The sequence below is a fragment of the Stigmatopora nigra genome, chromosome 12 (assembly GCF_051989575.1).
Source record: "Stigmatopora nigra isolate UIUO_SnigA chromosome 12, RoL_Snig_1.1, whole genome shotgun sequence".
NCBI classification, from domain to species: domain Eukaryota; kingdom Metazoa; phylum Chordata; class Actinopteri; order Syngnathiformes; family Syngnathidae; genus Stigmatopora; species Stigmatopora nigra.
The window spans coordinates 13,202,919-13,229,023 of NC_135519.1; the positions used below are offsets into that span (position 1 = coordinate 13,202,919).

The 26,105-nt window shown below is 42.6% G+C and overlaps 3 protein-coding genes across 5 annotated transcripts in view; 1 reads left to right on the forward strand and 2 right to left on the reverse strand.

Annotated features, from left to right (window-relative positions):
• The first annotated feature begins 265 nt into the window (after window positions 1–265).
• map3k21 (mitogen-activated protein kinase kinase kinase 21) lies at window positions 266–15,155 on the forward strand. Its single transcript, XM_077730264.1, has 10 exons — window positions 266–1,925; window positions 9,395–9,575; window positions 9,641–9,789; window positions 9,862–10,037; window positions 10,716–10,956; window positions 11,427–11,549; window positions 12,254–12,404; window positions 12,473–12,576; window positions 13,195–13,974; window positions 14,695–15,155. Exons 1-10 carry the CDS (start codon window positions 1,130–1,132, stop codon window positions 14,985–14,987), a joined length of 2,994 nt encoding a protein of 997 aa, XP_077586390.1. The 5' UTR covers window positions 266–1,129; the 3' UTR covers window positions 14,988–15,155.
• A 1,831-nt stretch (window positions 15,156–16,986) lies between these two features.
• On the reverse strand, window positions 16,987–19,162 carry il22ra2 (interleukin 22 receptor, alpha 2). The gene is made up of 5 exons (XM_077730121.1): window positions 19,087–19,162; window positions 18,892–19,012; window positions 17,983–18,164; window positions 17,760–17,920; window positions 16,987–17,218 (listed from the first exon to the last, which is right to left on the reverse strand). Exons 1-5 carry the CDS (start codon window positions 19,160–19,162, stop codon window positions 17,072–17,074), a joined length of 687 nt encoding a protein of 228 aa, XP_077586247.1. The 3' UTR covers window positions 16,987–17,071.
• Window positions 19,163–21,645: 2,483 nt separating this feature from the next.
• The window catches only part of LOC144205713 (uncharacterized), a 46,063-nt gene continuing 41,603 nt past the window's right edge, over window positions 21,646–26,105 (reverse strand). For 2 of the 3 annotated variants that reach the window (XM_077730273.1, XM_077730272.1), the window contains exons 6-11: window positions 23,733–23,856; window positions 22,999–23,180; window positions 22,745–22,926; window positions 22,361–22,521; window positions 22,143–22,263; window positions 21,646–22,071 (exon numbers count right to left, since the gene is read on the reverse strand). In XM_077730273.1, coding sequence (XP_077586399.1) covers window positions 21,829–22,071; window positions 22,143–22,263; window positions 22,361–22,521; window positions 22,745–22,926; window positions 22,999–23,180; window positions 23,733–23,856 — 1,013 coding nt within the window. In that variant the 3' untranslated portion in view covers window positions 21,646–21,828. Of the gene's footprint in view, window positions 22,072–22,142; window positions 22,264–22,360; window positions 22,522–22,744; window positions 22,927–22,998; window positions 23,181–23,732; window positions 23,857–24,830; window positions 25,067–26,105 lie in introns of those variants that run through there. The other variant, XM_077730271.1, reaches the window with a different exon arrangement.

Consider the following 26,105-nt stretch of genomic DNA (forward strand, 5'->3'; position numbering starts at 1 on the left):
GGGAAAACATAACTACACATGGTGTCTGTTTTGTGTCTCGGGTCTGCACTTTATTGTCAAAGTCATGCATTTGATTTGCATCCAGAATGTGCATGATTATACGCTCTACGCTTCCTATCTTTGGGCCAAATTCGGCGCGCTCCCCACTCACATTCCTCAGCTTTTGTCACCCTCCCCCTTGCGTTCGATATGATCACATGTTTAGAAATCGGCCAATCAAATGGTGCCCGCTGCAGTAGCCCCGCCTACCGGCGTCACTCTCCCATTCGCCGGGACGCCCCCACATTTCATGCTCCGATCTCCGACTCGCCACTGTCTTCCACGGGGGGTTGTTTTGACCCACCCCCGGTCTTTACTGCAACATTCCCCCCTCCGTTACTTTGACATCGAGGATGTTTGATGGGATATTGAGAGCCCACCCGCAGCCCGATTACCGATCAGGACTTGCCGGTATAGTTGCGAAACAGAGAGGAGCAACTTTGGACCACTTGCCGTATCGATCCTGACCAAGCTAACCAAGCTAGCCCGTTAGCTGCGCGCGCGCGTGTGTATGGAATGCAGTGGAATTTACTTGGAAAGGTCCCCCACAGAAAGGATCAAGCCCCCCACGCCAATCTGAGTTATGGCCGGATCCTGCAACACTAAACTTGGACTTTGAGAGTTGTTCTCGTCGATCGGCGATCGCATCTTTATTCCCCGAAGCAGGTGCACCTCCTTCCCCGCGACACCTGTGGCGAAGCCTCAGCGGTGCTAGCTAGCTTTAGCATTAGCATCAAACACAAGTGGGTCTCGTTTTTTTATTTTGCATTCCTTACTTGACATCTAGTATATTTAACTTCGGGATTGTATATTGTTACATTCGATGGTTAAAGTTTAACCCGATCTGGGGTAGTTTGTGAGAGTTAAAGAAGTTAATCGGGTGTCGATTGAGTGGCGTGTCGTCGGATTAAGTTACAGCTCCGTGTGGGACTTTGGTCGGTGTCAAAAAGCTCCGGCTCAGGGGGAATTCCCCTCCTTTTCACCAAGTTAAATCAACAACATGCGGAGCTCCACCACGAGTCCCATTTTGCTTTTCTAGTCGAGCCTCTTGCGCCCCCGCACCCTATGGTGCCATTACGGCCACCGAGAAATGGATGTCTCGCAGGCCGCTTTCCCAAACGGTGAAGGGCGGCCGGGCGGCGGCGACGATGGCGGTGGTGTCGGTGCAGGGATCCGGGATCCCTCCTGGACAGATTCCCCCACGCACCCGTGGGCTCACTCGGCCCCCTTGTGCCCGACCCGATCTCTATGGACGGCGGCGTACGACTACGAGGCGAGCGGCGAGGACGAGCTCAGCCTTCGCCGCGGCGACGTGGTGGAGGTCCTGTCCAAGGACGCCGCCATCTCCGGCGACGAAGGCTGGTGGACCGGCAAGATCAACCACCGGGTGGGCATCTTCCCCTCCAACTATGTCACCTACCAGCCTGCGATTTACCGTCTGCCCGCGGCCAGCGCGCGGGAACGAGTTCCGGCACCCCCCGTCCAGATCCCCTTCGTCGAGCTGGTGCTGGAGGAGATCATCGGCGTGGGGGGCTTCGGCAAAGTCTACCGCGGCACGTGGAAGGACCAGGAGGTGGCCGTGAAGGCGGCCAGGCAGGATCCCGACGAGGACATTACCGCCACGGCGGCTAGCGTCAAGCAGGAGGCCAAGCTCTTCTCCATGCTCCAGCACCCCAATATCATCAAGCTGGAAGGCGTCTGCTTGGACGAGCCCAACCTGTGCTTGGTGATGGAGTACGCCCGGGGGGGCACGCTGAACCGGGCCCTGACCGGCAGGCGAATCCCACCGCATATCCTGGTCAACTGGGCCGTGCAGATTGCAAGAGGGATGCACTATCTTCACGAGGAGGCCGTGGTCATTCATCGGGATCTCAAGTCCAGCAACGGTAAGAGACAACCTTCCTACATTATCAATAACAGTCGATCCCGGAAATGTCTAAAAATTCAGGGAATGTATCAAATTTGGAACTTGACTTTATAGAAAGGTCCCAAAAATGGAGACTAGGATTAGGAGTACTTTCTATAGTTCCATTATAATCCTGAATGCAACTTCATGGGTGTTTTAGCATACCAGTTGCCCAATTTTCAAGTTTTTCTTGTCTATTTTATTAATGTTTTTTTTATTTTTGCCTCACAATTAAGCCAAAACTTGATGGGTTTCAACTCCACCGTTGAAGAAAATGTGAAAAATAAAGCAACTGGACTACAGTAGTAGATATAAAGATAAAAGTATATATTATTTAGTAGAATAGTAGAATACTATCTTCTATATTCCATTCCAGTCCCACAAATTCTCCTAAAAGTCTATCTATGGATGTCAAATGATATCATCACATATAAATGAACATTGATTTGACAAATAACTCATTTTAAAACCCAAAGTCATGTAAAAAAAAATGATGTCAACCTTGGTACTTGGATAAAATGTTGCTTTTCTCCATTTAGGGCATTTGTTGAGCTGTACTTTCAATCTGTGTGTGTGTGTCTGTTTTTGTGTGTGTGTTTGTTTGTGCGCCCTCGAGAGGATGTGAAATGAAGTAAGTTTGCACAGCTGGGTTGCTCCCCCTTTCCCGTCCCTTAGCACACACACTATGTCAAGCACACCTTACCTAGACCCCCCAGCCAGGCCCCCACCCACTCGCCATTCTAAAATGTTGTTCAAATACAAGCAGTGATTAGACAAATGTAAACAAATGCATGTTTCGTCCATATGAGGAAAGCCAGGAAGAAGTTGGCCCAGAGCAAATTATGAAAATATCTTTATGTGCAGTAATCCCTCAAATATTGCGGTTAATGTAGACCAAACATGGCCGGAATCATTGAAAAATTGTGTAGTAGCAAGAGTGGCTTCTGCTTATAAGTTTCAGTGTGGATTTTCACATTTTTATGAACTTAAAAAAAATTAAAAGTAAATAATAGTTTAGTTTAATGAAGTTTTTTTCAGGTTTTATGGAAGATACGTTTTTTTAATGACCGCATCGGCAGTATTGTTTTGCTTTATGGCGTTTTGTCTTATGTCAACTTGCAGTTTTGTACATGTCAAGTCTAATTTGTGCGCATATAAGCCCATTCAGTAATTTTTTGAGTGACAAATATGGCGTATTTGCGAGAAAATGCGGTAGATCCTCGGGTTAAGATGAATTCCAGGTAAGTTTAATTCACATTAGCCACAAAAGTATTTAGCATATTTGAAATGAATAGTCAGATTCCCAATTATATTTCACCTTTTTAACCAAAATGCTTTTTCTGCCTTTGCTTTAATAAGGAAGCCAGGTGGGGCAGAAAAGACTTAAACAACCGCGACTAATCGAGTGTTTGGCGAATATAAACAAACCCCTCTCCATCCCAGCCCCCCCTTTGAGTGGACGCGGATCTGCTAACGCGCAAGTTAATGAGTTTATCCTGCCACTTCACCGCAAACTTCAGCAAGGCTGACAGTCGGCCATGAAAAACTAACATCTTTTCATGCATTGTACTTTCAATACAATTAAACACAGCCCGTTTTTTACAACAAAAATACAATTGCAAATGGCTTCATTAGTTTCAGAATCTGCACTTTTCCCACCATAAACCCTCCCTGACTTGTGTGGGTTTTCTCCAGGTATTCCGATATCTAACATCCATGCTAGGCTAGCAGGTTGAACATTGTAAATTGCCCACCCCCGATTCCCAGTCCATCTCCACGCCAAATAAACTGACTATTTGATCAATGATTAGCCTGTAAAGTAATATGTTGAAAGTCAGTGAGATTTGCCCAATCTCCTTTTGTGTTTTTCCAGCTAATCTGTAAAATCCCAACCCGCGGGGAGGAATGTTGCTAATGAGGGATAAAAGCTTAACATACGTCTGCACAATGGACTGGTCAAGCAGCGGTTGCTAGGCTACTACGGCCCGAAGAATGGCGAGGACTCGGAGGTTCCCAAAGCCCTGGTTTTGTTTTGTTCCGTTCATATTTAATCTCCCAGAGAGCAGCCGTACTCTTTTATTGCCAGCAACTAGAGGGGGTTAGTTAGCCTGCCTGCCTCCTTATTGGCTTACTTGCCATTCCTGCCCTCCCCTTTTGATTATTTCACTCCGTCTGCTTTTTTTGGCCCAGGTTCCGTTTCAAGGACTTTCAAAGTTTCTTTGGAATCCGCAATGTTCCCAAAGAGTCGGCTCGCTTATGTGCCAACAAGCCATCGTTATCAAGTAGGTTTTTTGTCTTCAAAAGACATCATTTGACGACGTTTTTCTAGAAACTGAGCGTGTATCGTCACCCCTGTAATACCAACATCCACGTGGAGTTACAGTGGAATCTTAGTAATGTTATATTTCAACGTATAGCTGTTTTTGTAAGACCATTTGTTGGCAGTAATGCACAAATTAGACTTGACATTAATTTTATTTCAAAATAGAGGAAAGATTAAATGCTTAACATTTATTTTGACGTCTATGACTAAAAATCAAGAAAAAAATAAAGTATATTGCTTAAACGTGAAAAAAATCCCTTGTTTTCTTACTGCAAAACAGAAAATAACCAACAAACAGTAAGTTATTTTGCCCAAATTTACTGAAGAAAGAGTATAGCATTTCTTGTGCGCATATAAGCCCCAACTTTTGATTCCGTTATCATTTTTTTTGGTTACAAATGTTACCTATATATGAAAAAATATGATAAAACATTGGTGCTAACTATAAAAACTAAATATGGAGGAGGAAATTATGAATCAGGGGCGGCTTATACGAGGGAAATTGTCAAATTCAACCTTTTTTAGGCTATTTTTAGCTAATATGCGAGACAATACAGTAGATGTTTATGTTTTTTCTTCCAATGGTATTTTTCCTCAAGATTCAACTGTCCAAATCCGATCTAATCTAAGATATATCTGTCATCAAAGTGTGTTGACTCAGGTGCAACATGACTTGCAGGGTGAGTTTTTTTGTTTTGCTCTGACTCCGTTTGTTTTCCGACTTAAGCCACGCTTGCATGCTTATCAGTCGTCAACAAGGAGTGCCGGCCGGCCGGTATGTATGTGTACTACTAGATTATTCTAATTACAAATGAAAGACTGAAACTTGGACCTGTGCCGAGAAACTTAACCTATGTTTACTCAAGATTTTCACGACTTGATTTGTTTGAGTCTTTCCTCGTGTTTGCTTGATGGGGTTTGGTTCTGTCAAAAAAAAACTTCTGTGATTTGGTTTGTAGTCTGTAACACATGACTCGGCAGGAAATGATAGCATATCTTAGTTAGATAATCACACGTGGGAGGCTTTGACTTTCACTTGAAACAAAAGTGACTTTTTGCAGTGAATGGTCACGTTTGTTTAGTTCATGTTTGAGGAACTTAAGTTAGTTAAAGTTTGTTTTGTAATGCGATTTGTAAGACTATGTTCGAATCAAATATATTGCATGTTTATTTAGCCTTTCGTCATTACTTTTCAAGCGTTATATCTGAATTATTTTAATGGATATTTTGCCTTTTGTAATCCGCAAAAGTTACTGGAGATTTTGGGAAATTGGTGTTAAAACACGAATCTGAAAAGATAATGACATTTTACTACAATTGTTGATATCCTGATGTATTATCAGTTATTTTGTATTTTATTATCTTGTGGTTTTAGAATCAATGATCATATTAGTTTTAAAGTTTGCCTTGATTGTGCTTTTTAAAATTATTTAAGTTATATATATGTATAGGTATAGGTTTAGGTCTAGGTAATGTATGAAAAAGTTAAAAAATAGAGGTATTTATTATAGTCTTAACCTTACTTTGCCATTTTTCAATGCTCACTGCCATGTTTGGTCCACATTAACCGCCATATTCGAGGGATCACCATAAATACCTGCGTACGTGCAACCCGAACAAAGCCACAGTGGGAAAGTTAGAGAAAGGCCTGCTAGGTGTTGAAGGGCAACTTTTCCCACAATTCCCCTGGTGACACAGTTACTGTCTGTCTTTTCTGGGACAAGAGAATAGATAGATGGAGCAGAGGAGAGAGAGAAGAGTAGAGGAGGGAGGAGTAGAGATGCTTTCACTCTGTCTTTTACGACCTCTCCCTGACTGCACCTATTGTTGTGGTGCAGGCTGAAAAGGAGGAAAAAGGGCCTACAGCTGACATGGGCTGCCCTCACAAACCACCAAACGTCACCCCCGCTAGGCCAACGTGGATACCTTTGTACCACAAAGGTACCGAGGCTATAATTAGCCCGGTGGCTTGGCTTTTTCAGGTGGTATGGGTTCCAGACCGAGCGCAAACCAGCATGATAAACTGGTTTATACACCCACCCCGGTTCTGATCCCTTTCCCACAGGCCGGTCGGTTTCTGCTTACCACAGGAAGTCCCCAACCCTCTCGAGCTTAAGTGTGTTGGCACAGCTAGCAAAATAGCGCCATGTTAAGTTAGCGAGCGGTGGTCTGAGTTTTGACAGGGCACCCTCTCCTCAACCCCTCTGTGTTACGTCAGTGCTTATGTTATGCCGCTAAGAATACAAGAAACGTTGCGTCCTGTTTTGAAAAGAGTGGACATTGGGCATGTTTGGGCGACCAATCCCAACCTTCGGCTTTATTTTGAGCGTCAAACCTATTCGTAATGGCAAAATTCTGTCCAATTTTACTGCGTTGTTTTTGTCAATGTCCAGCAACACCTAGTTCAACGACAATTATGCGAACAAGATATTTTCCTTTAAGTTGGCTGTTGCCTTTCACACAAAAAGGCAGTTTTTAGTCCCAAAAGTACCCCATTTTAGCTGGAGGGGGTAAAGAAGCAATGGAGTAGAAGCGTGGGAGACAATTTGAATTTGCAGTGTGTGATCTTTCTTAACATAAAAGTGTGCTATACCTGAAGATCCCATGTTGGAAGGGGGATTTAAATAGGGGGGTTGGTCAGAGGGTGGGGTCCACCTTGGGGGCACAGCCATCTCCAGTTGCACTCACCGTTGTATGGTATTATATTTTCTTTTTTTAACAAAGTATCAAACTAAAGACTAGTTTGAACTAGCCGTATAAGACAACTTTAACAGTATTTTCTTGCATATACGTTGTATTTATCGCTAAAAACAGAGTTTCAAACTAAAGACTAGTTTGAACTAGCCGTATAAGACAACATTAACCCTATTTTCTCCCAAATTTATCGCAAATAAATTTGACATACATTAAATTTGTGACAAAAACGAAACGCCATAACACAATATGGTTATTTATTTCAAAATAGAGAATAGATAAAACGATAATCTTTTATTTTGACGTCTATGAATGAAATTCACGAAAAAAATGTCTTGGATAAAACGTAAAACCTAAAAATATTATATTTCTTTTCATAACACAGGACATACGGACATTTGTCATTAGATACCACTAGAATGACTACTTTAACAGTGTAAATAAAAGCCATTTTTGTGCATTCTCAGCATACGTAAAGTCTCTTGGGCAACTTATATTTGCTCTACCACTCAGCTGAACTTTGCTCTGTTTTGTTTTCTTCTGGCTAAAATGTTTTACGGCCGCCGGCAAATGGGCTGCCGTGAGAGAAACTCAGGTGTTTGCTTTTCCCTCACTCTACGTTTTTTTATCTCCAGTTGCTCGGATACATCAAAATAATGTCCGGAACAACCAGGCATTAACTTTGGTCACTTTAACACGACTCTCAATTCAGTCCAAATGTTTCTACCGTCAATGTTTTGGTGGTTTTTGGGGCATTTGAGGCCCACCGTGGTATTAATAGCAACTAGGCGACGTTGACACACTTTGCTCTGTGACATGGCCAATGGGGAGGGATACTTTGCACTACTTTTGGACTCTAGCCGGCTCATTATTTGTCTTCCACAGAATTCGCTAAACTGCACAGATTGATTTTTTTTAGACTATAAAATCGCACCAGCCAAAGAAAACACACTATGTATATAAGTCACATTTTTTGGGAGTGCCATTGTTTTTATTTCATCAAAAACTAAGAACATAGATACAGTAAACAGAGGACAACAGGCTAAATAGTTGTTAGCATAACAGGTCAGAACCAAAAGACAAAATAAAATACACATAATTCTCCCTAAACTCCAAACTAATGGAAAAACAGTGCGACTTATAGTCCGAAAAATTCGTTAATGTAGAAAAATAAATTATGTAGAATAAGCTATGTTGATTTAGAGGAAGTTCTGGGACCAAAATAACACGGTAGGCCAAATCAGGTCATTTTTTTGATCCCGTCCAATTGTCCATAAGACCCTTCTCTCTTTCGGTATTGTGTAATCAAGCCACCCACCGTAAGTCATTCCGAAACCACAACAGCTGTCAAGTCGATGAGAACATTCAAAGAAGAATTAGGCTCCATGAAACCTGTTTTGTAATGAAATTCCTTTTGTTTGAGGTGCATGGTAAAGGATCGCCACTTTCCATTTAAATTTTGGCTTTTAATAGACTTTTGAGGGTCAAACAAGCTTCACGTTTTCTCGCAATTTTTTTTTGGGGAACCTTGCAACAAATGTTAAAGTAACTCGTTATCCGTAAAACTTCTAAATGTTAGTTTTTGAGCATAAACAATACTAAAACTACTAAGGACAGATATTGGTATCTTTTGGCCAAGCTTTTAGTCTGTCTGTACTTCTCACGCGAGGCGGGGTATCCAGTTCCCAGGGTTCCCTCTAACTTTAATGTGTTTTAACGTTGTTGTTTTTTGGGGCCTCGGGTAAGGTGCATTGTGGTGCTGTCAGGTCTTGGCTTTGACTCTTACAAATGACCTGCAAAACGCTCTTGGCCACATTGAATATCAACTATCATTTCCTTCATTTGCAGTACTTACCTTTCAGCAGAATGCTTTTTGTTATGCTTGATATATTGGATCAAAAATAGGAATTTGTTTGATGTTATTTGACGACGTCTTTGCAGTAGGGATGGCCCTCCCAATGGTATATTTTTAAATGCGAGTCGCCTGTCCAAATTGGATACCTCTCAATTGTCTTAAGGGGAAAAATAATGCACGGTTTTATTGTGTAGACTGACATATTGTAAGAAATGTTGGTTTTTGTAAAAAAAAATTTTGGCTCATTATGGTGATTGGTCCACTGAAGGGTACACGTTGAAGTTTTGTTGAGTAGCCTGAGATATTGTAAGAAATATTGTTTTGTGTAATTTGTTTTTTTTTTGTGGCTCATTGTGGTGATTGGTCCACTGAAAGCCAGATTTTTAAATTTTTTTAAAGGGTACACATTGAGGTTTTGTTGAATAGACTCACATAATGTAAGAAATAATGTTTTTTGTATTTTTTTAGTTTGGCTCATTGTGGTGATTGGTCCGCTGAAATCCAGATTTTATTGAGTTTTTACATTTTTTTTAGCTCTTTTCTCACCAATCTCTTTCCTCTGTGTCTCTGTATTCAGTTCTCTTACTGGAAACCATCGAGAACGACGACATCGGAAGGAAAACGTTGAAGATCACGGACTTCGGCCTGGCCCGCGAGTGGCACAAGACCACCAAAATGTCCGCGGCGGGAACCTACTCCTGGATGGCCCCCGAAGTCATCAAGTCGTCTACGTTTTCTAAAGGCAGCGATGTCTGGAGGTAAGACATCCAGGCGCCAGGATACCGATGACCAATGCTTTGACGCCATTGTCCGTTTTGCCCAGTTACGGCGTCTTGCTGTGGGAGCTGTTGACGGGGGAGGTCCCTTACCGGGGAATTGATGGCCTGGCCGTCGCCTATGGCGTGGCTGTCAATAAATTAACCTTACCGATTCCCTCTACCTGCCCTGAACCCTTTGCCAGGCTTATGGAAGGTAGGTATTTTTGTTGTTGTTGTGAAAATTGAGACAATTCCGGTCAATTTGTGATATATTTGTTTTCCCCAGAGTGTTGGGACCAAGACCCGCATGTTAGACCCTCCTTCTCCTGCATACTGGAACAACTGTCGGCCATCGAGGAGGCCGTGATGGCCACCATGCCGCAGGAGTCCTTTCATATCATGCAGGATGATTGGCGTGTGGAGATTCAGGAAATGTTTGATGAGCTCAGGACCAAAGAAAAGGTAAAGTGGAAAGGACCGGCTCTTTAATGGCCTTGCTGCTTTCTTTTAAGAACATAATCTTGACTTTATTATAAACTAACGTCAATGAAAACGATGACTGACTGTAATGGCGGCTACGGAACAATCATGTTTGGCGATGAGTAGATTTTTTTATGAAGTAATACTACTTTAAGAAGATTTTTTTATGTCAAGTGGGTCATTAGCCTAGCCCAGAGACGAGATAGACCCTGGACTTTGCTATGGACAATTTAGACTTTCTTCGTCTTCATGTTTTTGAAAGGAATCCAAAATACTGGCGGATATCCAAACTGCGCAGAAAGTACTGGCTTGAATGTTCAAATGTGAGGTGGACTAGGTGGCCAGTCAGTTGAATTTTCCTGTCATTGCGTGATCGACTCTGAGTGACATGTTCCCATATCGCTCAGTGTGATTAAGCGAATTAGCCGCCACATCAGCACATTTCCCGTAAGTGTCCAGCGAGTAATCTGCTCTTGGTGGGTCATTTTGGGTAGTATGGCTTCAGTAAAGCTGCTTTCCGCCAATCGTTCACTGAGTATTATGGTCATTACGCCCGTGGCCTGATTCAAGGGAAAATAGAAAGTGTCATTCATTCATTGGCAAAGTAGTATACTCATTGACCTGCATATTGATGGTGTCCATTTTGCATTGTTTTTCTAGGAGCTACGTTCCCGCGAAGAGGAGCTAACGAGGGCCGCTCTCCAGCAAAAGTCCCATGAGGAACTGCTAAAGCGGCGCGAGCAACAACTGGCCGAGAGGGAGATCAACGTGCTGGAACGGGAGCTCAACATCCTCATCTTTCAGCTCAATAAAGACAAACCCAACGTCAAAAAGCGCAAGGGAAAATTCAAGAGATCCCGCCTCAAGTTGAAGGATGGCAACCGCATCAGTTTGCCCTCAGGTTTGTGCCTTGGGGGTCATCAAATTACAGGCACGATATTATGGGATGTTTGAAGGGTGCCCTTGTGATCAAAGTATAGAGCAAAGCTGCCGAATTCTCCAAAATTTCCAGATTTGGGACTTTCAACAGCCTCTGTAAACTCTGGAAATCCCAAAAATTGTCTCCTAATATTATTATTATTATTTGAAGCAACCATTTTGGAACAGTGCAAAATTGCCGCCATCTTCCACATTTACTTCAACTGCACTAAAAAACTGATAAATTCAGAAACCTGAGTGAATCATCCAAGCATGAAAATAACAGTTTGATTTAAATTGTCCGTTATTATTATTATTATTTTTTACATTTTTATATGGAATCTGCGCAAAATGCATTCACTCCTGATGACAACTTTTTCTTTTCCCAACGCCAAATGTTATTAATGTATCAAGTGTCTGTTATATCATCTCCCATCTCTCTCTTTTTGGCAGATTTCCAGCACAAAATCACAGTGCAAGCTTCACCCTCCATGGACAAGAGGCGGAGCCTTCACAGCACTAGCTCCTCCCCTCCCAGCAGTCCCACACTTATACCCCGCCTACGAGCTATTCAACGTGAGTTTTTTTTCTTCATATTACTATTATTTTTTTCCTTTCCTATTCAACATCCGACCCTGCACGTATGACACGGGAAAACGCAAGAGGGGAACATTGGCGGTGACAAGGCGCATCGGAACAAAAGCGGGCAAAGCCACTAGTTTGAACTGTTTGCTAATGTTGTTAGTCACGCACCAATGGCTCTGCAACAACTGGAACAAATTCCGCTTGACTGCGCGGTTGGTCGTGGGCTTCGTTCAACGTGCACGGCTAGCTTAGATTAGCCGCCGCCAAATATGGATCGCCGTTCGCCAAAAGGCAGCAAGACGTTACCGTGATTTCTTTATCTCAACTAGCATGTCGCTAAAACGTGGATTTGAGTGGTAATGATGCCCAAAAAATGTCCTTTTTAAAAAAAAAATCTTTCTTATTGACATTTTACATGTTTTTTTCAACCAATAGTTATCTGAACATCTTTGCTCTTCATTTTTTTATTGTAACTTGAACTTTTAGTTTGTTTTTGGTGTCTGATTGAAAAATGGGCCGCCTAAAAATGCACTTTTTTTTTAAATGGCTGTTTAAAAATACCCTACATACTTAACGGAATTGATCATGTAAGATAAGGGGACCTTCAAATAATCAGAAAATAAAAAAATATGTTCTTTTAGGACTTAAGTTTGTTGTATCATTGTGGTTTGTAATTGTTGTTTGTGTGTGTACAGTCACGCAGGATGAGAGCAACCGCACGTGGGGGCGTAACCCCCCCTTAAGGCCGGAAGAATTTGATGACGTGAGGAGGGGCATCAAGAAGAAGGGGAGAACTTGGGGTCCCAGTTCAGTGCAAAGCAAGGAGAGGCCCACTGCCGCGGAGAGGTATGTTTTTGGACAAATCCTTTTGGCTTTTCGGAGAATGTTTTGAAAAGCGCGTGCTTTGTCTTTAGGGTACGGCCGCTCTCCGACGGCAGCAACCCGTCGTGGTCTACCGGTCTGGCCAAGTCGCAGAAGCCTGTCCCCGTCCCGCTCGCCTCTCTCTTTGCCGAACAAGGTGGGCGTCGTTCCAATTTGCCAATCAACCATTGTAATTTGAGGTGCTCGGATGTTTGGTCACCAGTCTTTTGGTCGCCGGTCAAATGGTGACATAGAGTTTACTGTTGAAATCAGCTCTCAAAATTATATTCATGAGAGAGTTTAATATTTAGATATATACTGTTTTTAACAGTACTTAGATATTAAACACTACTTAGATATTAAACAGTACTTAGATATTAAACACTACTTAGATATTAAACAGTACTTAGATATTAACCTCTCCTTGGATATTAAACACTACTTAGATATTAAACAGTACTTAGATATTAAACTCCTTGGATATTAAACACTACTTAGATATTAAACACTACTTAGATATTAAACACTACTTGGATATTAAACACTACTTAGATATTAAACTCTCTCTCATGAATATAATTTTGATAATATCGAAGAGAGAGTTTAATATCTGAGTAGTGTTTAATATCTAAGTAGTGTTTAATATCTAAGTAGTGTTTAATATCTAAGTAGGCGACCAAACGTCCGGTCACGGAATTTAAGCGTCATTTCGAGTTTTCAAACGATGGAATATTTGCTCGCTTCTTCTTCATTTTCAATGATCACTGCCTTCCAGGAGAGGGCGCCCGAGACGACTCCTTGCCTCCAGAGTCTCCCGACAGCAGCTCCAAACCAAAGCAGCTCAAATTCCCCAACCAGGTCTACCTGGATCTACCTCTCTGGCGGGACGAGCAGCAGAACGCCCCGGGCGTGGGCGCCGAGGTTCCGGCAGGGCCGGCGCCCGTCTCGGCGACCCCGGCCGAAAGCCCGGAAGACGCCGCCGCCACCACCTCCACCTCTTCGGCCTCCACCACCCCGCAGCTCACGCCCACCAATAGCCTGAAGAGGGCGTCGCCCCGCCGCAAGATGGATTCGGTGCTGTACGGCTGCGGCTGGCTGCTGGCCTCCGTGGCGTTGGGCTACGACGTCCGCGACGCCCTCAAGAACGCCCAGGACGAGGGCGAGCCGCCGCGGGAAGAGAAGAAGAAGAAGGAGGGTCTGTTCCAGCGCGCCACCCGCTTCCGCCGCAGCACCTCGCCGCCGCCCAACGGCGGGCGCTCCCGGAAGGACGAGGCGTCGCCGGGCCGCGTCTCCGCCCCGCACGCCAACCTGGTCTCCATGTCGGCCATCGCCGAATGCAAGTCCACAAAGTGCCTGCTCCAGTCGGAGGCGGAGTTGGCCCGCTGTGGCCACACCCATCCCGACCCACCGCCACCCGTCACTCATCCCGTGGAGACCCCTCGTCCGGTAGAAAAAAAGCCCAGCCCGCCACCGTCAACCCAAAGTCAACCAGCGGAGGTCGCCAATCATCACATGGGGACACGCCTCCGCAGAAAAAAGTACAACAACCACAACGGTAAGTTATCGTCTTTTTTTTCCAAAATACAGCGAATTAGTTGTGTAATATTCATTTTTTAAATTGAATAGGTGGCGTGACAACATTATTAGGTTTTTTAAAATGTTTTAATCTATTTGGTTGGAAGTTGCACTGCGCCCGTTCCACATTGCTCCGCCCATCCCTGCCTGGACTCTCTTATTTTGAAACATTTTTTAGTGTGCACTTCTCTCTCAGATTCCTCACGTTTTTGCTTTTACGGTTGCTGGTCTGGATCCTAGCAACTGTCACCATAGGGTTTGGGTCTAGGTGGCTCCTACTTTTCTATTGGCCTGATTCCCTATTTGTTGAAGGTTGAGTTTTTTGGGGCTGAAGGTGGGTGGGGCCACTCCCCCCAGAATGTTATTTGGGTCACTCCCGATTGCTACTTTACTACTATACTACTTTTATTTATGCTAATAAGTTGCATGCTAATTGAAGTAAATATCTCATAGTAGTTCCATTTGGTCCAGTAAAGTCCAACAGATTTTTTTCCAGTGTGTTTTCAACCTTTTCCCCTCTAATATCTCGCCTAAATATACATTTAAAGCATTTAATTTTATTTCCCGATGACTTCAAGCTAAAACTTATCAATCAACCCGCTACAATGAAGTTGCCTTTATTTAGCCACCCCCTTTTTTAAGTATATGGTACTAATTTATTTTTTTTAAAGGAATTAATGTCATTTCTTTTTCCCGGCAGCCAATGGCCTTCCCAGCTTACCGCCCCCCGCCACTCCCAAGAAAAGCAGCGCCAGAGAGACGGCGCGACCCGTCTCCTTCTGGGCCAAGCCTCACGCCCGAGGCCTGGTGGCCCACTTGGGCAAGAGCTACTCGCTAGGCCGCTACTCGGGCGAGAAGGCGGCGCAGGCCTGCTCGCTGCTAGACATGGACGCCGAGGGACAGAACCGAGACTGCACCGTGCCGCTGTGCCGCATCCAGAGCTCGCCGGGAAGGCCCACCGTCTACGAGCTGGAGAAAGAGTTCCTGTCGTAGGGATCACGGACACCTAAAACGGACTGAAGCAGGTACAATTCCCGTCACACTTCCTGCCACTCGCCGCAAAAAAACGTGCTTTTGGAAAGTTGTCACCTGGCCTTGATATTGAACCACCAAAATAAAGGTGCTATGAAGTAGTAAATGGTGACCGCATCCCTAAAAAAATGAAATTACTGAACTCGATGTCATTTTAGAAGTAGAAAATTAATTTGGCACTGAAATTGGGGGGATTTGGGTTCAAATCCAGGTCAGTCCACTTATATATGTTCTCCCCTATATATGTTCTCCCCAGGCTTGCGTGGGTTTTCTCCGGGCACCCTGGTTTCCTCCCACATTTCAAAGACATGCATTGTAAGCTGATTGGACACTCTAAATTGGCCCTAGGAAGGAGTGATTGGTTGTTTTTCCTCATCCTGCCCTGTGATTGGCTGACCACCAATTCAGGGTGCCCCCTGCCTCTAGCCCAAAGTCAGCTGGGATAGGCTCCAGCACCCCCGCAAGTCAAGTGGGTCAAAAAATGCAATGAGAATTTTTTTTTGCAATTCTGGTTATGACATCACAACCAGAATTGACCATCAAATCTATTTTTAGATTAATTAGGATCTCATTTCATAATCCAATATTTTCTGACACACTTTTGCTTTGGTCTCCAAAATATAACCATTTATAAATTGACTGGCTATAATATTTCATAGCATCTTTAAAAGCATATTTTGGAAAAAAAAACTTGAATCTTTTCCATTTTTAGGCGAGCCACGGGAAGTGTAACAATTTGGCCAACACAGTTCACTTGTCCCCGCAAATGACCAGAAAATATTGTGTCATTTTGCATCATCACTTGAGTTATCATACCAACCCTCCGTTTCCATTCCAAAATTTGACACCACAGTTCTGGCCACTTTGACTCCTCCGAGTGACGTCGTTTGTCAGTGTTTTGTATTTTTTTTGTCCGTTTTTTTTTGTTTTGTTTTCAAGTCATTGGCTCCCTCTGACACCAATTAACGACGACCACTCTTTTTGGATTGGACGCCCGCCTTGTCACTGTCAATGCTACCGAATCTCTGCATTCTTGTATTTATACAATATCTATTTTTCTATGGGAAAAATGTGTATGCAATCGTCCTCGCTTAACAAATCCAAGTTTATTTAAGGGAATTAGCATATAAAAGACTTCCTTTTTATATCTATAAACACATGAATTGCTGCTCCCAAGTGTCCCACTACCCAAACATGGCGGCCTTACCCTAGAGCGCCCCCTATAGGCCCCCCAAAAAGCATCCGCCTTTTCAACGGATTAGCGCCATGACTTTTCCAACTCAGTTCTGAACGTTTTCTAAGCTGCTCCATTTTGGATTTTTTTCCAAACTTCCCTTTTTTTATACAGATTTGATTATTTACGTATAATATTTGGCAAAACGGATTCCTCAGGATCGGGATTTTTGTCTTCAAAGACACTTTTTCTAAGACATCCTCCATAGTGTAAATAAAACCTCTTAGATTAGCCAATGGGAATCCTCGAAACTACAATACTTTTGTACTGTAATTGGATTTTCTCGGCAAAAAAGTGTCCTTTTGAGGGTAATTCTTCCTCCAATCAACTCCCACCAGCAAGAAAAAATCCTCCCAAAGCATAGTGGCCACCTCAAATGTACCCACACCCTCTGTGGGACTCGAACCCGAGCATCAACCTACCCGAAGCCAAGCCAACATTCCCTGGTCAGTCTTTATTTTTTATTTTCTTTTCTTCTCTTGTGGGAACTTCGGCCAAGTGGACCAAAATGAAAGCGACGAACGAGCACGAAACGCCGAAAAAAAAGGACTTTGTAGTGCTTTTTTTGCGCCCGACCAAAATGTGATTTATGGCGGCGTAGTGGAAAAAGACTCCGAGTGACCTCCGTCGACCTCCGACGGAATGACGAGCACTACGTAAAAGTTTAACGCAATCCACTGGGCCTTCAGTCTTTTTTTAATTGTTATTATTACAGTATTTCATTGCCTGATTGATCAAGAGTATCAACATTTTTCAATAAAGTTGAAATTCAGACTTTATGGAGAGTCTACAATATGTTAAGCTAACTCCTTCACGGCGTGGCGATGCACTTTTCGGGTCCACGGACGCTCTGGAATCCCAATCTCGGCAAGACGCTTTGCGAGCGGAAGCAATATTTGATTTTGCGCTTGACTTTGCTCAGCAGAAGACTCCCCGAGCAGCACTTCACTTTAAACACCTCCTGGAAACATATTCAAGCTTAAATCGACCCATTTGTCAATCTAGAATTTTCCGAAGACCAATGGCGCCACCGTAAGGTAGCCACGCCCCCTTTGTAAAAAAAATTAAATAGTAATCTTCGATTGTAGTAGCTTTAGTGAGGTATTTGATCCCCAACTGCCACTCTTCTCCCATCTACATCGATTAAAAGAAAGCTCAGTGGCGCCCCCACCAGGAAGACACTTGTCATCACATCTTTTTTTTTTTTTTTTGGTGTGCAACCTGTTTCATTTTGTGAAATGTTTCTAGCGGCACCACTGCCGCTTTTCCATCTACTGGGATTAAAAGAAAGCTCAGTGGCGCCCCCACAGGAAGACACTTGTCATCACATCTTTTTTTTTTTTTTTTAGTGTGCAACCTGTTTCACCCCGTTAAATGTTTCTAATAACGCCACAACCCCTCTTTCCCCATCTACAATGATTAAAAGAAAGCTCAGTGGCGCCCCCACCAGGAAGACCCTTGTCATCACACCTGGGTTTTTTATTTTATATGTATTTTACCTCTTGTTGACCCTTTTGCTCCAGCAGGTAGATGTTGTAGACCAAGTGGGAGTGGAGCCGGCTGGCGTGCAACTTCCTGGCCAGGGTCGGGGGGGTCTCCACCAAGACCAAGATGCCTTGCTCACTAACGTTCAGGCTGAGTGGAGGGGCACTGATTTTGGCTAAAGGAAGGAAAAGCACTTTTTGTTGGCTTTGTTGGCCACAAACAAACAGTTTTCCTTACTGTCGAGCCTGGGGCTGAATCTGGGCGAGAGAACCCACTGGGAAGTCCAGGACGGCGGGGAAGAGGCTCGAAGTCTGGCGTAGTACCACTCCCGGGGGTCGGAGGTGACGGCGCTCAGGTCGCAGTGATGCTCACGGATGCCCTGGCACCGTGCAGCGTCCGACCACTCCGCCGCGCCGTAACTGGCGGCCCAACGAGGTAAGACCCTTGTAACTTTTGTTTGTTTAAACTCGGGTTTTCTTGGTGGGTCACTAGTGAGCCGGACCAGTTCTCTTTTAGGCACCAAATTGTGAACTTTGTGGCTTTTCATAGATTATAGTCTTCCCTCGATTATCATTTTTTCCATTTTTTTCTGCTATCAATTATTATTTAATTCTTAAAGTTTATAAAAATGTGAAAATTAATGCTGAAACTTGTAAGTGGAAGCCTCTTTTGCTACTAAGACTGAAAAAAAGATAGTTATGATGGGAAAACCCTACTTTGCGATTTTTCAATGATCCCGGCTATGTTTGGTCGACTTTTACCGCGATATTCGAGGGATTACTGTAATTATAAAAATCAATTGGCCTCAATTTCAATTTCCTTCTTTTACTAACTACCACTACATGCTCTAACTTTTGTATTTAAGTCCACAGGTTCCACTACCACTGAAAAAAGTAAGTACAACTTTTAAACAATACTAAAACTCCTTTGTAAATGTATAACGTTAAAACCTTAGCTAATGCCATACATATTGCTGTGTGAAATGGGAAATTGCCAGAAATAATTGTAACTTGTGACCGTGTGCATTAACACAGCTAGATTTGAGTTTTATGTCGACAAAACGAGAATCTCGGAATGGAGACATTATGTACACTGTCTTAAAAGCTCAGTAAATCCTGTCCAGTCTTTTTTAGCCGCAGACCTCACATTTTCCACTGGACATCGTAGCGAAGATCGGCATTGTCATCGTCGGCGGGCGGCGTCCAGCGGAGGACGTCCTTGAAATCCACAGAGTCAAACGTGACATCGACGGGAGATGCCGGCGAGACTGCGGACCGCAAGAGTTCCAACACGAAGAGGAATGAGCGCAATCGCCATTTCGGACAGAAAGGAAACGTTTACCTGGCGACGCCGAAGTGGCCGACGAGTCCAGCATCAGCCGCAACGCCATCAGAACTCCTGCTAGAAAGTACTCCATTTGGTCCACTGCAGAACTGGTGAGTGGAGCTTTCTACCTTTTAAAAAGCAACCTCTTCCTCATTTCCGTTTTTTTTTAATCTGGTAGAAGACTGACCCCGTCCTTTTTTTTTTTACAGAAGTCCACGTGAGCAAAGACAACGAGGTGTTTTGGACACACGTTTTTGGCATATACGGACGTTGGAGGAAGAAGTCGACACATCCCTGGAGCTGTGACAACTTTTTCGGAAGTGCAGTAAGTGTCCCACTATTCATCCAATAAATTAATTGGCCGAGAAAAATGTTTTGAAGTCAAATTTTTTTGCTCCGTTATTGTTAAGTGAGAGGCCAGCGCTAGTCAGTAATTGTTTTAAAAAATACTTAATATTTGATTTTTTTTTTGCTTGATACTAGAGGTTAGCATGCATTTGGCGGTCTGTACACAATGTGACTTGAACAGCCGTGACTTACTGTAATGCATAGCGTTTCACTTCCACTCCGCAGGCAAAATGCAAAGAGGAAGAAAAGCTGAGCCGCGGGCATCTGCTGTTAGCCTTGTGCTTCCTCGGGGAAGACGTTTAAATGTCAGCAGTGGCGTTTTTTCAGCCGCCGGCGCCACCAATTTGCAAAAAGACCACGCAAGACTTGTTTCGCTTATGTTGCTTTATTCAGTGCCAACAATTATACTCAAGTCAATAAAAATACATCAGAAAAACAAGACAAAATGCAGCAGGTAAAGTACATTTGCAAACACACGTATGTACACATACGCGCATGTACGTATGTACACATGCGTGCATGTACGTATGTATACATACGTACATGTACGTATGTATACATACGTACATGTACGTATGTATACATACGTACATGTATGTATGTATACATACGTACATGTATGTATGTATACATACGTACATGTATGTATGTATACATACGTACATGTATGTATGTATACATACGTACATGTATGTATGTATACATACGTACATACATACATGTACGTATGTATACGTACATACATACATGTACGTATGTATACATACGTACATGTATGTATACATACATACGTACATGTATGTATGTATACATACGTACATACATACATGTACGTATGTATACGTACATGTATGTATACATACGTACATACATGTACGTATGTATACATAACGTACATGTATGTATACATACATACGTACATGTATGTATGTATACATACGTACATACATACATGTACGTATGTATACGTACATGTATGTATACATACGTACATACATGTACGTATGTATACATACGTACATGTATGTATACATACGTACGTACATGTACGTATCTATACGTACGTACATGTACGTATGTATGCATACGTACATGTACGTATGTATACATACGTACATGTACGTATGTATACATACGTACATGTACGTATGTATGCATACGTACGTACATGTACGTATGCATACATACGTACATGTACGTATGCATACCATACGTACATGTACGTATGTATACATACGTACATGTACGTATGTATGCATACGTACGTACATGTACGTATGCATACATACGTACATGTACGTATGCATACATACGTACATGTACATATGTATGCATACGTACGTACATGTACGTATGCATACATACGTACATGTACGTATGCATACATACGTACATGTACGTATGCATACATACGTACATGTACGTATGCATACATACGTACATGTACGTATGTATACATACGTACATGTACGTATGTATACATACGTACATGTATGTATGTATACATACGTACATGTATGTATGTATACATACGTACATGTATGTATGTATACATACGTACATGTATGTATGTATACATACGTACATGTATGTAAGTATACATACGTACATACATACATGTACGTATGTATACGTACATACATACATGTACGTATGTATACATACGTACATGTATGTATACATACATACGTACATGTATGTATGTATACATACGTACATACATACATGTACGTATGTATACGTACATGTATGTATACATACGTACATACATGTACGTATGTATACATAACGTACATGTATGTATACATACATACGTACATGTATGTATGTATACATACGTACATACATACATGTACGTATGTATACGTACATGTATGTATACATACGTACATACATGTACGTATGTATACATACGTACATGTATGTATACATACGTACGTACATGTACGTATCTATACGTACGTACATGTACGTATGTATGCATACGTACATGTACGTATGTATACATACGTACATGTACGTATGTATACATACGTACGTACATGTACGTATGCATACATACGTACATGTACGTATGCATACATACGTACATGTACGTATGCATACATACGTACATGTACGTATGCATACATACGTACATGTACGTATGCATACATACGTACATGTACGTATGTATACATACGTACATGTACGTATGCATACATACATGTATGTATGTATGTATGTATATGTACATACATATATCCATCCATACAATTAAGGATTTTGAGCTTTGTTTTCCCATATTTAATCACAGTGTGTAAAGTGTCCATTTAGTGCTCTTAATAAAAATAAAATAAAAAACTTGCCATGAATGTGTTTGCTTTGACCGCTCGGCTAGCTTTCTAAGAAGTCCAAGAAAGGCCGGCGTCAACGGTAGCCTTCCACGTATTCATCCGGCGACAGTCTCTCCACCGTGTTGCGTCCTTCGTACGCGTGGTGGTCGGAAACGTCCTCGTCGGCTTCCTCCATTTCCTCTCCGTCCGCGTCTCTGTCCTCCTCCTCCTCCTCGTCGACGGGCTCGTCGACGAGGCCGTCGACGTCCGACTCGGACGGCGGCGTCTCCACCACCAGCAGCTGCGGATCCATCTCCTCTTTGCGCGTGTCGAAGCGCTGCAAGACACGCGCAAAGAAATCAGAAATTAGCCTCAAACAGACTTCGCGGAACGACGAAAAGGACACACCAGAGAAGCGGGAAGCTCAGACGAAGAAGGTCTAGCCCTTTTCCAGGAGATCATGACGAGGACGGCAAAGACGGCGGCCAGCAGCAGCAGCGACGACGCCACCACGGGAATGATCACGTCTCCACGATCTCCTGCGCCAAAACCACCACGTTCTAACATTTTTCTTTTCCAAGTCACACAGGTAATAATGCCAATGATTGTCAAAGCCACCGACTCAACTGTTTTTCAGGACGGGCCGAGCGCAGTAATCCCGCGTTCCGTAAACGCCGATCCTCTCCAGTTCCCCACTGATGGCCACGCAGGGCGGACGAGGACCGGCCTCCACGGGCAGCCTGTGCCGGCACACTTCCTCGGTGCAGCGCAAGTCGGCAAATTCCTTCTGCAAGAGATGGACAGAAGCAGACAAAAATCTTCAATGAGGTAAAAACCAACGAGTCGTGCATTATTTCTGTAAAAAAGCCTATTTTTTTGAAAAGATCCTTCTGCTACAAGGCCGCCAGAGCAATGCAGATGCCAAAAAATGGTCCATTTTCAAGTTTTTTAATTTTTTCAATCATCTGGAGACATTCTCAGTGTGTCAATCAAACTTGTTTTGTCTTTACCTTCTCCAGGGTGACATCATACATGAAAAGGGGTAGAATCCCGTCATCCTGCTGCTCGTTTCTCCTTTTCCTAGAGGGTGAAGGAAGACCGTGCTGGTACACCAGCCAAGGATGCTGAAAGCTGAGCAGAAGAAAGTGCTCGTCCTGCTCCAACACGGTAACGGGCGGAAGGTCCAGAGAACCTGGAGGAAGAAATACATAAAACTCAAGTCAGTATGGACATTCTAAAGTCAACTGTGTTTTGACGATCTGACATTTGTGTGAAGTAGGCGAGTCCACGTCGTAGCTGAAGGAGACGCCGTCAGACGGAACCCTCTCCGACGTCTGGTTCCCGAGGACGGCCGTCACGTACAGGTTGTAGGCGTCCCTCCATGCTGACAGGAAGGACACATTTGCCTGCAGCTGGGGTAAGTCCACCTGCAGCGGGGGGATTTTTCTAGAGGGGAAAACGGACCAAAAATCGTTGTCAAAAACTTGCATTCAAGATCAAGACGAGCACAAATTAGACTTGACATGCACAGAACGCAAGCCAATGTGGTTATTTCTTTCAAAATAGAGAAAAGATAAATAGATAAAACGCTAAGCCAAAGTAATTTTGATGTTTATGAATGTATAAGATGTAAAAAAACTCACTTTCTAGCTAAAAAATGAGATTTTTCTTAAGATTTTCCTTTTAAAGTAACACATTTGTACTCTCTATTAGAACTATGAATATGGAGGTGAACATTGTGGATCGGGGGGAGGCTTATACGTGAGAAATTATCAAATTCAACCATTTTAAGGGTCCGTTTTATACATGGAGGCGGCTAATATGTGAGTAAATACGGTAATTGCAGTAATTTTTTGTTCACCATTCAACTAAATAACATTAAATGTATGGGTTATTGTCTTTTGGATTGGTCCAATGAGGGCAGGAGCTTTTTAGCATGCATTAGCCACACTGTTAGTATGATAGCATTTTTTTTTTAAATCAAAATAAGATCCAAACCTAGAAGAGAAAAATCTGTCAATCTCCACGCGGAAGTGCAGTCCGGCAGGCGGGTGGTCGTAGTTCCAAGACAGCTGGTTGATCAGATTGCCGCAGTGAAGGGTCACGTTGTATGGGGGCGCCACTGAGGAAAAACATATTATTCTGGATTAGGAAACACACTTTAAACCAAAAGTGTCTTTAATGTCAATTTGACTTCATGTGGGCCGGATCATTTTAGATATAATATTTAGATTTTTTTTTTTAATAAATGGATTTAAAAAACTGGATTAAAAGGCCTGAATATTCTGTTTTTTATGGATCTTAAACAATGTTTATTTTAGCTATTTTTATATTTATTTTTAGATCTTACAGAATGATTTTTGAACTAAAAACACGGAAAAAAATGATTAAAAATGACAATTATTGATTCGATCGCGTTTTGCTTTAACGGGAGAGCCATATAAATCGAGCTACGGCTTCCGCTTTTGGCAAAAAAAAAAAGAGAAGTTGCCCAAGGGCAAGTGTGTTAAAAGATTTACACTATGACTCACAAATCAGGAATGCCCCAGTCAAGTTTTTATGATATGCACAGGAATTTGAGGGAACATTCAAGGGAGTGCATTATGCGAGAAAGTTTACAGTTTATGATAAATGCAGTTTTAAAAGACGCATGCTGATTCCAAACTTTCCAAAAATAGCTACATGAAAAAAAGCCTTACTATACTATGTCATTTTTAAAGAAAAAAAGCCTCACTAAACATTTTTTTAGTCTTGAGTAAGAAAAAAAGAGAGGAACGTCTGTGTTTGTATACAAGTGTTTAATTGCCCAACGTAAATCTTACTATTTATATTTAACATGGTGGTTATAGGGGCTAAAAACTGTTTATAGTCGTTTATTTTAAATGAGAAAATGCTCAAATTGTTTTGAATAAATAATCCGTTGGGTATTTGTAAAAACAGTAACATCGTGATTTTCAGCACTAATGCGTAATAGCCAATTTTTGTGGACCATAATGAAGGTTATGAATATCATGGGCGTCCCTATTGCGCATGCGTGGCGTTATTGGGGATCACCATGCCAAGCTAATGATTAGCTGATCGGGCTAAATGCCTTACCTCGGGCTGACGTGATTGCCAAGACGAAAGTCAAGACCAGAGGAAGGTTCCCACATGTCCTTTCCATGCCCTCTTGTGACTACTACGGACGCTTTTATTTATTTTTAATGCCACCGAATCTAAAGCTAAGCACAAGAGTCTCCCATTAGTGTAACGGAATCGAAACTTCGTGGACAGTTTGCTTCCCTTCCTCCCTTTCCGGTTGTTCCCATACTCCACTTCCGTTTGTTCCCTCCCATCAAATTCCATTTCAAAATAAGACTACTAATAGCGCCGGGAAAAGCCTTGAGAGGGAGGGAGAGAGAACAAAGTGGAAATAGATAAAAAGAAACAACTAGCAACCCAAGACCAACATTTTTATAAAAGTGTGCCTCAAGGGCAGACCTATTTATAAAAATCATAGTTTATAGTTCTCATTATATAGTATAATGATAATCAAAAGGAAGGGGTCAATTGGAGTTTTGTTGGTAAAATGTTAATGTTCCGTTTCTGTTTTAGTATCAAATTAAAATGAAGAGTATAGAAGGATATTAAATTTCCTGATTTTTTTTCCGCCCTTTTAAATCACTGTCATTTTTATTCCGGTAAATGAAAGAGACAAAAGTACAAGTACTGCTGCCTACTCCCACAGGGTGGTAGCCCAATGGATAAGTCATCAGTTTGCCAACTCTTTGGTCCCTGGTTCAATTCCCAGTGCAGGCAAAGATTTTCCAAATATTATTCAGTTAAAAGAATAAGTTCTAATGTTTAAGTGTTTAAGTGTATAAGTATTCCGTGGTGGATGAAACATTTTGTCAAAAAATGACTAAGTGTTTCACCCCATTTCCTTGGATAAAACTATAAGTACTACTTCTTTCTCCCACAAGTCGGTAGCTCAGTGGCTAAGTCATCAGTCTACCACCGGTGTGGTACTGGGTTCAATTCCCAGTGCCGGCAAAGATTTTCAAAAAAATCAGTTAAAAGAATAAGTAAAAATGTCTAAGTGTTTAAGTGTATAAGTATAAGTATTCAGTGGTGAATGAAGCATTTTAACAAAAAAATGACTAAGTGTTTCACCCCATTTCCTTGGATAAAACGTTTCAACACCCTTGTATAAGTGGGGCACGAGTTGGTGTTGTGGGTTGCACACTTGCCTTTGCACCGAGAGAACGTGAGTTCGCTTCCCGGTGTCGGCGGTTCACTGACCAAGCAAGCGGTCGAGGGTCGGCCGAAGGCCGACCCGAGAACGCCTTTCGCACATACAGGTCCATCAAGTGTCTTCCGAACTGCCGAAGG